The 13,032-nt window shown below is 45.0% G+C and overlaps 1 protein-coding gene across 6 annotated transcripts in view; it reads left to right on the top strand.

Moving 5' to 3' along the window:
• Nucleotides 1-13,032, top strand: part of SH3KBP1 (SH3 domain containing kinase binding protein 1) — a 281,170-nt gene that overhangs the window by 79,631 nt on the left and 188,507 nt on the right. For all 6 annotated transcript variants that reach the window (XM_077770448.1, XM_077770238.1, XM_077770366.1 and 3 more), the window contains exon 2: nt 8,771-8,894. In XM_077770448.1, coding sequence (XP_077626574.1) covers nt 8,786-8,894 — 109 coding nt within the window. In that variant the 5' untranslated portion in view covers nt 8,771-8,785. The remainder of the gene's footprint in view (nt 1-8,770; nt 8,895-13,032) is intronic.

The following is a 13,032-nucleotide window of genomic DNA, read 5'->3' as shown; positions in this document are numbered from 1 at the left end:
CTGTAGGGATGGTACGGATTTCCACGTTGTCAGAGCTTTCGTCTGAATTGAAAACACTGCCCATCATCTGTAAAAGGTGTCCTGCCCATAACGCCTTGCTAAATTGGCCGTTCACTTGACAGATATTTTTATTAAGGGCCCACTAAACCATGTCCAAACAGCTGGTTGGTACTGACACCCTTTGATCCACTGGTAATAATCTAGATGTTTAGCAGGGCGCGGGCAGAGCACAGGCGCTGACTCCCACGCAGGTAACTGCGTTGCGCATGGACCAGGAAGCTGTGCTAGCTCTTTGGGACACGGACGCGGCTGGCCTTATCTTTGTCCAGCAGGTAGTACTTCCTGAGCTCCTTGCAGCGTTTATTCCCATCCTGCTGGCTGGGAGCTTCTTGCCTGAGCTTGTGTTATCAGTGATTCTTGGGAGATAATACTGCAAATGTAGGACATTGCAAATGCGTAGTTGAAGATTTACATAGAAACATGACAATAGGTATCCTGTTACTTAGAAAAAAACAACTTGTTTGAGGTGAAAATATCTTAGGTCTAATCTGTGATGAAATGTCAGAGCACTTTTCTGAGTGGCGACATATTTTGTTAAATACAAGAAATCTCTTGTGTAGGAGATCGGCGTGGTTTCACTATATAATTTTTAGGGGGAGATTATGAAATATTTCAAGTATTTGAAAAAAATTAATAGCAAATACCAGTGTGTCTACCCCTTTGATTTATCAAATCCTCCCGTTTTGCCGTGTTGGCTTCAGATGGTGTGTGTGTGTGTGTGTGTGTGTGTGTGTGTGTGTATTCTTTGTAAGTCTCTCTAATGAAGTTGGTGCATTTCGTGGTTCAACAGCCTGGGTATTTTTTTAAAATTGTGATAATGAGATACATATTTTTTTTAGAGAAACAGAATCTTATCGCCAAAGCTCCCTTGGTGTTCTGCTGTTGCTTTCAAGGTACTTGCTGTGTCTTCCCAGGTGTCTTAAGATCGACTAGCCTTTTCTGAAGGGAACCAAGTGCTGGTAAACCCATCTCCATGAGCAGGTGATGTTCGTGGGGTGGCTGCTCCTCAAACTTGCCTTTAATGTGGGGGGCAGGCAGGAAGACATTATGCATGTAGAGGGTGGGCAATGTGCTATTTTAGGATTCTGTATTTATTCAAAACTCTCTTGCAGTAGATTTGCTGTAAGGGTTTGTTTTTATGATTTCCTTTTATCTCCTGCCAGGGGTAATTTTGCAAAAAGGTTTTCCATGAAATGGCGTAGGGGGCACAGCTGTGATCCCACAGGCGCACCGGGCCCACAAGGGAGCCTTGCCTTCAGAAAGAAACCAGGTTTGAGGACAGGCTGATGAATGACTCCTCCTTTCCCCCTGCCCAGCTCCTACCCTGAGCTGAGGGGACCCAGCCCAGGCTCACTGTGATGCCGGAGGAAGCCCAGGACCAGGGTTTTGTGCAGGTCAGGGCAGTCCCGAGCTCCCCCGGGGTCAGGGGCCGCAGCCCGCTCCAGGTGCCTGTGGTGTTGGGGGCAGGGGAGACGGAAATCCTGTGAGATGTGAGGAAAGCAGGTGAGGTGGAGAAGAGGGACCCCTTAGGGGGAGAAGTTCCACTCAGCTGATTGTGTCAATTAGATGAGTCACCTGTTGACTCACACCCACTTGGTAGGAAGCATCTGGCACATTCCAACCCCCAGTCCCCTTAATGTTGATCCCAGAAATCTTTCCAGTCCCTGAGATGAATATTAAGACACGCAAGGGGTGCCTGGGTGGCTCACTCGGTTAAGGGTCCGACTCATGATTTCCGCTCAGGTCATGATCCTGTGGTTCGTGAGTTTGAGCCCCGCATTGGGCTCTGTGCTGCTAGCACAGAGCCTGCTTGGGATTCTCTCTCCCTCCCCCTCTTTTTGCCCCCCCTTCAAGGTAAATAAATAAACTTGAAACAAACAAACAAACTTAAAAAAAAAAAAAGACACCAAGCCCTAGCTTTTCATGTTTTTGACCTTCTAGGATAAAATATTAGCACATCTCGATTTAAAAGAATCTGTTGTCTTCTGGCTTAAGCCTTCATGTTGTTATTTTAAGTGGAAACAGCATACAGTGAAGTGCAGAGATAATACACATAAATATAGTTCAAAGAAATTTTAGGTGTGCATACACCTGTGCAACCATCACCCAGACTAAGTCATAGAACCTTTTTTATCCTCCCAATTCTTACCTTCCCAGGGGCAACTGCTGTTTGGCGATCTCTCACCATTGATGAGCTCTGCCTATTGTTAACTTTGCGTAACAGAATCATAGAGTGTGTGATCTTGGTCTGGCTTCTTTCACTCGGCATTCTGACTATGATGTTCATCTGTCTTGTTAGGTGTCATTCTTTTTTTTATATCACTTTGCTATTTAATGATGACATTGATAATGACAATAAATAATCAATTTGTGTACTACTCTCCAATTTACTCTGTGACCCTGAAGACATGCCTGTGGTGGCATCAAAGCATTTAGCATTAGACTTATTTTAGAGGTGACAAAAGAGAGGCTTTCAGTATTTCCCTCAAGGTCACCTACCTAATAAATGATGATGCCAGTACTAGTTGTTGTTTGTTTTTGTTTTTACTTACCCATCATTCTCTCCATTTACTGTGAAGCCTGTATCTTGACTTGTGTCAAGGTTGGTAGTAGGATGAGAGGAGGGAGGGACTCCTAGACTGGACCTTCATTGATGTTTTACTGTGGAGTATTTTGGTTCATTGAAAGAAGTTAAGTTTCAACCAGGCCACTTCCCAGCACCTGTACAGTACGTAATGGATGAGGAGGCTGAGGAGAAAAGAGGGAAAGCCAACTTCGCAGCCTGCCGGGCAACTCCACTTATCAGAAAGCAGACTATGCTAGTCTAGTTCCCAGTCGTGTACAAATTATGCATTTGCTCAGTGAGGCTGTTGTTTGCAGGCTGCTAAATGTGTCATGGCAGATTTTTGCTAGAGTGGCATTATTGGGGCTTTTTGGCCTCCAGATGTGGGTGAGCCATCTTGGGCTCTGATCAGCATAGTGCTTTGGAAAGCAGGAATGGTATGAGTTCGTTCTCTTCACTCTGGTTGTCCTTGTGACATAGTTTGAGTGTTATTGCAGGATTGCTATCTTATTGATGGCCTCAGTCCTACTGTGCATGCTGACTTTCACTGTTGGGGTGTCAGATTTGAGATAAAGAGAAGCTAGGTTTCCTTTACCTCCTAAAAGAGGTTGATGATTTTGTAGTATTTTAAAGCAAGTACAGTCATGGCTGATTTATATATGTGGGGATGTGTGAATTTCTTTCTATAAGTCCCCAGGGCCCACAATTCTGGCCCAGTGCGTGGCCTCTACCACTGGGATAGCAGAATCCAGATTCTTAACAATGGTTAAAAATATAGGCCTAGTGTTAGAAAGTGGAGATTGAGGGTCAGGCCAGGGACGCTCAGTCCCAGGAAATCCGGAATCACATGACCTGGATCAGAACCTCGGATAGCTCCAGCTAACCGGATGCTGGCAGCTGCAGGCAGGAAGGAGTCACTCCAGTGCCAAGTCCACCCTCCTCTGCAGCAAAGAGCTTTTATGTGTGGATGAGAAAGGACTTCAAGGATCTGGGCCTCAGTGCTGGTGGGTTTATGGATGAAACTGTACCTTATATTCTTGAGCTGTGGAGGGAAGTGAAAATTCCCACTGGAGCCAGGGGTGGGGTGATTTTGAGTCTCCCTTCTATAGCCACGACACTAGTTTTTCCTCAGAGGTGAGCTGTAGCAGGAGAGCCCTTCCCAAAAGGCCCAGAGTTGGGTCCCATGGCTCACTCTGCGTGTTAACAGCTTTGTGGCCTTGGGCTGTTCTTGTATCTTCTCTGACTGGGTCTCACAATTCTTCTTCTTCTTTTTTTTTTTTAAGTTTGTTTGTTTAGAGAATGGGGGAGGGGCAGAGAGAGAAGGAGAGAATACCAAGCAGGCTCCACACTGTCAGTACTAAACCCAGTGTGAGGCTCTAACTCACAAACTGTGAGATCATAACCTGAGCCGAAATCAAGAGTCGGATGCTTAACCAACTGAGCCACCCAGGCACCCCTGGTCTCTCGATTCCTATACGCAAAAATATATCAGTTTGGAAGAATCAAGGTTTTATTTTTTTTCAATAACACAATAACAGTGTTACTGTGAGGAACAAGTGAAAAAATATCAGCTAAAACACTTTAATTTCTATAAGTCTCTGCCAGTGTAAGGTTGTGTCATTGCTAGCATCGCTGCCTACTTTTAGAACCTACCACTAGGCGTCCATGACATCAGATGTCTGTGAAAGTCGATGTGTTGTTAAAGAAGTGCATTTCCCATCTTACAGTTGCACAGTAGCTGGGTCCATGGGGTCAGCGCTTGTGTCAGATAAGTTCAGCCAGGACCCAGGACCCAGGCATTTGTGGTTTACTATTCAAATTTAAGAAGTTTTTAAATGAAAGGGTATGTCCTGTGGTCTTTTGGAAGTAAGTGGAGAATTTCATTAGGGGAGTGACAAGAGCATACGTTTGTTGTGGGAGAGCATCTCTGGTGGCAGGGTGGAGGCTGACCTGGAAGAGGCCAGAGGCAGGGAGGTATTATTGCCACTCTTGCAGGACTCAGGAAGAGTGGTCAAGGGATGAGCTTTGGGGGTGCCGGGTGGCTCAGTTGGTTAAGCGTCTGGCTCTTGACTTCAACTCAGGTCACGATCTCATGGTTTATGATCGAGCCTCACATTGGGCTCTGTGATGGCAGTGTGCAGAGTCTGCTTGGATTCTCCCTTTCTCCATCTCTCTGAGCCCCTCCCCAGCTTGTGTGCTCTGTCTCTCTCTCTCTCTCTCTCAACATAAATAAATAAATTTTAAAAAAAGAGATTGGCTCTGGATTGGGGCAGGTTGGGTTTCAGTTCTGGCTCCTATTTATTTGGCAAGCCTCCTTAAGGCTCTTGGCATGTGCATCATTGGTGAATAGGGTTGTTGTCAGTCTAGAAGTCGCAATCGAGGTGAAGCTCTCAGAGCACCTCCGTTTGGCATGTGGCATGCACTCACATGTTAGCTAGTGTTTGTGTGTATGTTTTCTTATGGTAAAATATATATAGCATACAAGTTGCCACTTTAAAAACATTTATTTTTTGGGAAAGCACAGGTGGGGGAGGGGCAGAGAGGGACAGAGGATCTCTGGCGGGCTCTGCACTGAGAGGCTGACAGCAGCGAAACTGACGTGGGGCTCAAACTCATGAACTGCGAGATCATGACTTGAGTCGAAGTCGCATGCTCGCCCGACTGAGCCACCCAGGTGCCCTGCCATTTTAACCACTTAAAATACATAGTTCAGTGGCACTAGCTACATTAAATGTGCAATCGTTGTCATTATCTCTATCCAAAACTTTTTGGTCACCCCAAACAGAAATTTGGTAGCCATTAAACATTGACTCCCTCCCCCTCCCACTCCCTGGTAACCTCCAGTCATTTTGTCTCTATGAATTTGCCGAGTCTAGCTGCATTATATAAGTGGAATCATATACTATTTGTCCTTTTGTGTCTGGCTTATTTCACGTAGCACAGTGGTCTCTAGGCTCATTCATGTTGTAGCATGTATCAAAACTTGATTCCTCTTTGAGGATGAATAATATTCTGTTGGATGTACAGACCACATCTTTATCCAACCTTATCCTCTGTTGATGGACACTTCGGTTGTTTCCACATTTTGGCTACTGTGAATAATGCTGCAGTAAATGTTGGTATACAAGTATCTCTTTGAGTCCCTGATCGCAGTACTTTAGTGTGTGTAGCTAGGGGCCGAATTGCTTGGTCACGGGTGGGTCTTTGTTTAACTTTGAGGAACTAGTATACTGTTTTCCATGGTGGTTGCATCATTTTATATTCCCATCGGCAAAGTACAGTGGTTCCCGTTCCTCTACATCCTCATCAATACTTATTTTCCTTTTTAAAAAATTCTAGCCATTTGTATATCTTTTTGAATAAATGTCTCTTCAAGTTCTTTGCCTTATAGCCATGGTTTTAGGGCAGTATAGGAGGAATACAGAGAAACAGACATTGAGGAAGTAGATAGAGCCCAACTTGGTGACTGGTTAGGTAGGGGGTTAACACTGAATTTTTCAACCTGGGTAAGTGGGTAGATGTGAACTCTCAAGCAAGATAGCTCCCTTCTGTTCCAGAAAAGGGGCAGGTCAGAGGGAAGATGTTGAGTTTGGTGTGTGTGTGTTTGGGGAGGGGGGGCTGCATTGAGCCTGATGTGCCTGGATGTTGTAGGCAGAGTCTGTAGGATGCAATGCCATACCCATGTGTCAGGTTTCTCTGGAAAAATACAGGGCATATTTTAAGTTTTGTCTTCTCCTTGCTTCCATCTAAGAGGGAACTTAAGAAATGTGGTCATTGTTAGGCTTCTCTGTGTGGCGAATTTAAACGGTCATTAGCAGGGGACAGGGAGGTGTGGTGGAATCTGGGATTTATGAACCAGCCTCTCTCCTGGTGCCATGGTCTTAGCCCGTAAGCACCGGTTCGATCAGGTCAGTCCTTCCATCCTCATGGGGTGCTGCTCTGAAGCCTTGGGTTTGAGTATTCTTAGAATCACAGCTTCTAGGGGTGCCTGGCTGGCTCAGACACTATACAAGGGGACTCTGGATCTTGGGGGCGTGAGTTTGAGCCCCACGATGGGTGTAGAGATTACTTAAAAACAAACAGAACAGTCATAGCTTCTAACTCTCTCTCTAGTGACTCCTCCAGTCTCTCAAACATTTGCGCCTCCCTCACCCATCCCCACCTGCATGTCTTTAGAAGTTAGTGCCAAGCAAATGCTTGACATGTTGCCCATAACGCACTGCATTTCTCTTAATGAGTCCTTGGTATCACCATGTCCTGTGGTGTCCAGGTGTGAAATTTGTGTGTGCACAGTCGTATCCACACTGCAGTGGATGGTGAGGTCTGAGTGACTGTTCTACCCCAAAGAAGCAACCTCAGGGGAGTGAGCCCCATGGTGGCTTATTTTCTTTACTTCTCATGCCAGAGCAGCCTGGCAGCCATCACCCAGAAAGCGACCCCTCATGTGGCTCAGGTGGGCAGTGTCTGTAGATTGTCCCCTGATGCCATCTGCCTGTGAGGCTGTAGAAACCCCCCCTGCAGCTGCTGGTACAGCAGGTGCCACGGCTGCTGAGGCGGGAGTCTGTGTACGTACACACGCAAGTACACAGCTCTGTGCCGGCTTGGCCTGAAACACCGGCTGAAACTCTCAACCCACCAAAGCGCCAGCCGCAGTTACTGGTTTCCGGTGGGGCCCTCGTGAGGGAGGGAGGGTGAGGCTGCTGTGAACTGAGCTAGCAACTGGGGAATTGGATATGGTAACTAACACTCAGGTGTGTAGGAAGCTGCCGGGCAGTGGCTGTGCTTTGACAAGCTTCTTTTCTTTCTTTGTGCCTCTGCCCTCTACCCAGGCTGAATCTCAGCCCCCCACCTAATGTACCGTCTTCGTGTTGATCCCACAGAAGGAGCCCGTCCACATTTCTTGCCCCATGTTCCTCCTAAAGAACGCATGCCTCATCCTTGAGCCCTTCCTGCCACTCAGCCATGCTCTCGCCCCTTAGCTTTCACTTTTTCTCAAGTCGGTGTCCTCATGGGCTGCTCCAGAAACCCTCTGCTCCAGACCTGCGGTTTGTGAGTTACTATCATTTCGGGGTGTTGATGCTTTCAAAACTAATTATGTAAATTATTAGAGTAATTGGAAGTAATTCTATCAGCCATCAGGTTGCTGAATTCTGTATCTTTTTATTTAAAAAAATTTTTTTTAAACATCTTTATTACTTTTTTGAGGTACGGGGAGAGATTGTGAGAGGGGGAGGGGCAGAGAGAGAGGGAGACACAGAATCCAAAGCAGGCTCCAGGCTCCGAGCTGTCGTTACAGAGTTCGACGCGGGGCTCGAAACCCCAAACCATGCCATCATGCCGCTTAACCGACTGAGCCACCCAGGTGCCCCTAAATTCTGTATCTTAATGGATCTTTGATAAGAGACCACCTAGAGCCAACTTTTTCTGTAAAGGGCCAGGTGTCTTAGGCTTTGATGTCCATTCCAAATACTCTGCGCTGCCTCATTTTCTAGCAGCCCTAGAAAAGACGTCAGTGGATGTAGGTGGTTGTGCTGTAACAAAAGTTTACTTACAATAATATGTGGTGCGCTGTAGTTTGCTGATCCCTGGCCTGGTATGATAATCTTCATTTCTGTTTGTCATCCTTACATTTTTCTTTGTCAAGAGTTAAAGAACCCCAGAGGAACTTGACGACTGTAAATGAACTTAAATCATCTTCTTTTGGGTTTAGCCTAACTGTCAGACAATGGTGATTTGGACTATATTTCTCTAAACCCCTGTTGGGAAGGACAGAAACCAGAAGGCTTTTAGGGGTTGACTCCGCTTGAGTAAGGCTTGTCATTGTTCAAAAACTAGGACAGGCCATCACTTAGAGCTGAGTGCCGGCCTTTAGTATCACTCACTCTCTTTATGACCACTTGGAATAGCCATAGTCACATAAGGTCACATCTCCATACTGGACATTGTTTTACTTTGTAGGAGTAGGTGCTGCGGTCATAAATGTAAGGAAAACAAGCTACAGGTATAAAGGAAACGGTATTCTTCAAGGATCATGTTATATTGAGTGGAGGTCATCATAGTTCATTTCCAGAAAGCTGAAGCTTAAAATAACCAAAGAGCCATTTTAAAATTTCAAACATCAAGCTTGTTTTCCTTTTATCCTCACAGGAAATAAAGAAAGAGATGAAGAAAGACCCTCTCTCCAGCAAAGCTCCAGAAAAGCCCATGCACGAAGTGCCCAGTGGAAATGCTTTGCTGTCTTCTGAAACAATTCTCAGAACCAATAAGAGAGGTATGGAAACTTCTGGGTAAACTGTGTCAAGTTTTGAATTGCTGAAAAATTGACTGGCATTTGCCCTTTGGTTTTTTTGTGTGTGTAAATTTGGACACACACACACATGCAACGAGTAGTGATGTAATAACTATAATAAAGAGAACGGATAGAATATTTTTTTACAATGAGAAAGTGGACTAAATTTGTAAATGATGATTTTTCTAGGACTTTAGCTTTCGCTCTCATATCTATTTTTATGGATGAAAGGTGACTTTAGAGAGTGCTATGGTGCAGGCTGAGCTGTGCGTGTCTGGCCATGTTCTCTTTTTAATTTAAGGGCAGGCTTTATCAAGGTCTTTCTCTCTACCTGCTGAGCTCCCAAACACAGACCCTGTCTCTCTTGGTTCGGAGGCAGTACTTGAAAAGACATAGCTCACGTATCCATCTAACCGGGGGAACTTTAACCATTTTGTTTCCCTGTTTTGAGACCTTAAGGCAGATTTTCAGGTATTAGCTCATTGGGGTTGTGCTTTCATCCCTATCCCTCCTTTGTGACATTGTTGTTTGAAATGATAGGAGAGAGAATGTGAGATTGCAGAGAGGACCCGACTCACTTCTGCGCGGTTGCACGAGATTTCCTTGGTTCTGCCTGCGCCCCCTCGCCCCCCCCGCGCATCACGCAGGGCTCACCCTGAGCATGCCCGTGGTAGGGGAGCATTCAGCTGCACGCTTTTCACGGGCTTATGACTTCCTTAAAGAGAAATATAGAGCTGCTCAGAGGCAGGAGCAAGAAATGTATTAGCAAAGTGTTCCATTAAAAAGAAGAAAGATGGCAAGTTTACATAACCACAGGGACGAACAGCTCATCTTTCATAAAATTTAGACAGCATAAGAATTTGTCCAATAAACTGTCCATTGATCATAGTGCTTGAGACATGAGCTTTGTGTCTCTCTTCCTTCCTGCTTCTTCCCCTACCCCCTGCCAGCTGCCCTGGGTTACATTTGCTTTTTTGAATTATTCAGATTAAGCATTGGCTGCAGGCCCATGCTGATTAGCAGCTATAGGATTTTCTTTCTTTTTTTGTTTTCTTTTTTTTTTTTAAGCCCATCCTACCAGTGCAGGGGATTTCCCCTTTGAAGAATTAAGCGCTCTTTGCCATAAAACTGCCCTCATCCCCCAGAGCCCCTCGTGCATTCTTGCAAATCAGTTCCAGAACCCTTGAGGCCTGCCCTCATCGGTTTCAGAGAGCCGGAAGTCCGTGTGTCCCGTTCGCCCCCACGCTCCCTGGGTCAGTGGGCCCGGGAAGGGCAGGCTCGCTGGCCAGCGGCAAGCTTTCTCCTGCTGGCCCTGCTTTTGTAAAGTGAATGAGAGAAGTAAGGTAATTAATTAACTTAACAAGATAAGGAATTAATTAAGTTAAAGAATTAAGGTAATTATCCAGATGAGTTTGGTAAAAATTACCTGAGAATTTTAAATCAAAGAAGGAATACAACTTTTCAGATAATTGCCTTTTTAGATCTCAAAATCCGGCCCCAGAGGGCCTCCGCGGAATTCTTCACGATCCAGCAAAAGGCATTAAAAGGGGCGGCCTTCAGACGGATGTTCTTTTTTCAGGTGCCCACCTTAGGCCTGCAGCCCGGTTGTGACCAACCTTTTACTCTGGGGTGTTTTGTACAGTGAATCTGCCGGTAGATCTGAGACTTCAGCACATGGAGGCGTTCTGTAAATACAAAACACATGAAATACCATCTTCATCCTGTCCCAGGCTTCACCCTGACCCCCGGGTCACCTGGGCCAAACGTAAGTTCGCAGCTGAAGGGACGCATTGTGTGCCCAGGGCCTGTGCCATGTTTGGCCCTGCCCCCCCCCATCACAGCTAACAGTAGCCCGCTCCTCCTTGTAGTAAACAGCGGGGTGGATTGATTGGCCTTGTCAGGCCAGATAAATAGTTCATTGTGCTGAGCTCAAAAGCTACATTTTTTTCCCACCCCAAATCAATGAAAAACCACTTTTTTTCCCTTAAAACAAGGATCAGAGGCTAAATCTGTGGGATGATTTTAGTTACGTGTAAACACCTCTGTCCAACTAATTTTTCAAGTTTTTCTGAGTTACTGCAATCGACATAAGCCGCCTCCCTCTCTTTGTTTCCCCCAAGCTTTGTCCCTAGAAATCTCTTGATGTTTTTGCCTGTTGCTGTTAGGGAGGGAAGTTGCTTTCAAAGTCTGGTAACAGGCTACTTTGTTTCATGAACGTGGGATCCTTCTTAGAGTATACGAGTCCTCCTTGTGATTCAGCCTTGGACTCTGTGAGAATTTAATAGAATTAACACAAGTTCTCTTTCTTTTAATAAAGAAAGATCAGAATCTATTTCTGTTACAAGTTTGAAATTGAGCTACTTCATTGGGTCCTGAACGTGAGATAGCTGTCGCTGGAGAAGTTTGCCCATTTGTGGCCTGAGGTTTCAGACATGCCTCACTTTGTGGCGGTGGGGAGTGGGTTGTAGAACCTCACGTGGTGGGATGGGCTCACCCTCCCCAGGCCCCTGCATGAGGTCAAGAGATGCCCTAGGTTTGAACGAAGCTACTAATAGTCTTGAGAAAGAGCCAGACCATGGAAACAGTTTGGGGACCAATTAGTTTCAGTTTTTGACTTTAACCTTTGCAAATTTCTATAGAGGTGATTTAGGGAGGTACTGGAATGACTCCATGTGCTTTCCATCTGAGAAAAAGATGTGACTGAAATTGAGAAAGACACAGAGAGAGAGAGAGAGAACATTTCCTGCAGATGGCTTGGCCGCCATCAGCTATACATTCCAGGAATCAGGGCTGTAAGGACATTTGTGTCTGCTCCCACTTCCTGGCCACTTCTCTGGGCTTTACCTGAGTCATAGTGGAGGAGCTTTCCATCGAAAACAAGCTTTTCCCAAGGAGCAAGACGTCATTTTTCATCTATGCTTGCAGCATGGATGTTGTATGTCCTGAAGTTATCCCAAACTCCAGAATGTTGACAAATTGTAGCCTGAGAATCTGAAAAACTTTTTGGAGCCAAATGACAGTCTCATGAGCCAGACACAAACAGGTTGTCTGTTTCCTCCAGAGAATGATTTATTCTTTTGTTTCTTCTATCATTAAGCCCATACAGAAGAATGATGGGTCCTCCGAAATTGGAATATTAATATATGGAGAAATGTTTAAAAAGCATTCAATCCTTGAGTTTAAAAGTAAGACTGAACAAAATGGACATTTTAACGCTTAACAGCAAATACATTCAATACATACTTGAACCTGAGCACGGAGGACTTTGTCCATTTCTACTTGAAATAAAATGAAATAAAAAATCATTTGGTTTCATCCTTAGAAGGGTTTCCCAACCAACTTTATTTATGTGATAGGTTAAATGTCCAGGCAGTGATCAGTACTGACTGCCCTGGCCTTTGTAAAATGACCAGCTTCTATTTCAGGGACCCAATGTCTCACTTTTGCATCATTAGCAGACCTCACGGGGAAGCTGTCTCTCTCAGACTCCTCCTGCTGCCCGTGATTCTGCATATTGTTCCTTCCTCGCTTGGACATGGATGCTGACGAACGTTCAGCAGCACAGCTTTTCTGTGTGCCTGTGCAGGCCTGGCCGTGTGCTCGGTGTTGGGGCAGATCAAAAGACTAGAAAATGCGCAGCCAGCCCTGCCTGCAAGCACTTTCAGTCTGTTCTATCACTTGGGAAATGTTAAGAAAAGTGGTGGACATTTCTTAAATCTTTTTTATGGCAAGATGGGGGATATGTCTCTTATTTACTTCTGTCATTCTGAATGTGAAGCCACTCTGCGGGTTTCTGTTGGCTTTATGTGTCCTTGTTTCTATTTCCAGTTTATCATGAATTCAGTGTTTGGTAAGTCTTTACTGTATTTTGCACACTTATTATTCTTTGCTATGATTATTATTATATTACTAATTATTGTTATGCTGTCCTGATATAAAATGTCTTTTATAATCATCTTTTTAAGTCGCTCCGCTACTTTGGCATCTGCCTTCTGAAAGATAAACTGCTTTTACCATCTTTATTTAAGGTTTGTTGTGCATTTGCATTTTACCGCCCCTTCCAAGGATTAATGCCGAAAGATCCGATGGTCTAAAAGATGTCATTTGTAACATTTCTAGC

Source organism: Crocuta crocuta, unplaced genomic scaffold (genome assembly GCF_008692635.1).
Source record: "Crocuta crocuta isolate KB4526 unplaced genomic scaffold, BGI_CrCroc_1.0 scaffold312, whole genome shotgun sequence".
NCBI classification, from domain to species: domain Eukaryota; kingdom Metazoa; phylum Chordata; class Mammalia; order Carnivora; family Hyaenidae; genus Crocuta; species Crocuta crocuta.
The sequence above is the reverse complement of the archived record's forward strand: the minus strand, read 5'-3'. Positions and strand labels throughout refer to the sequence as shown.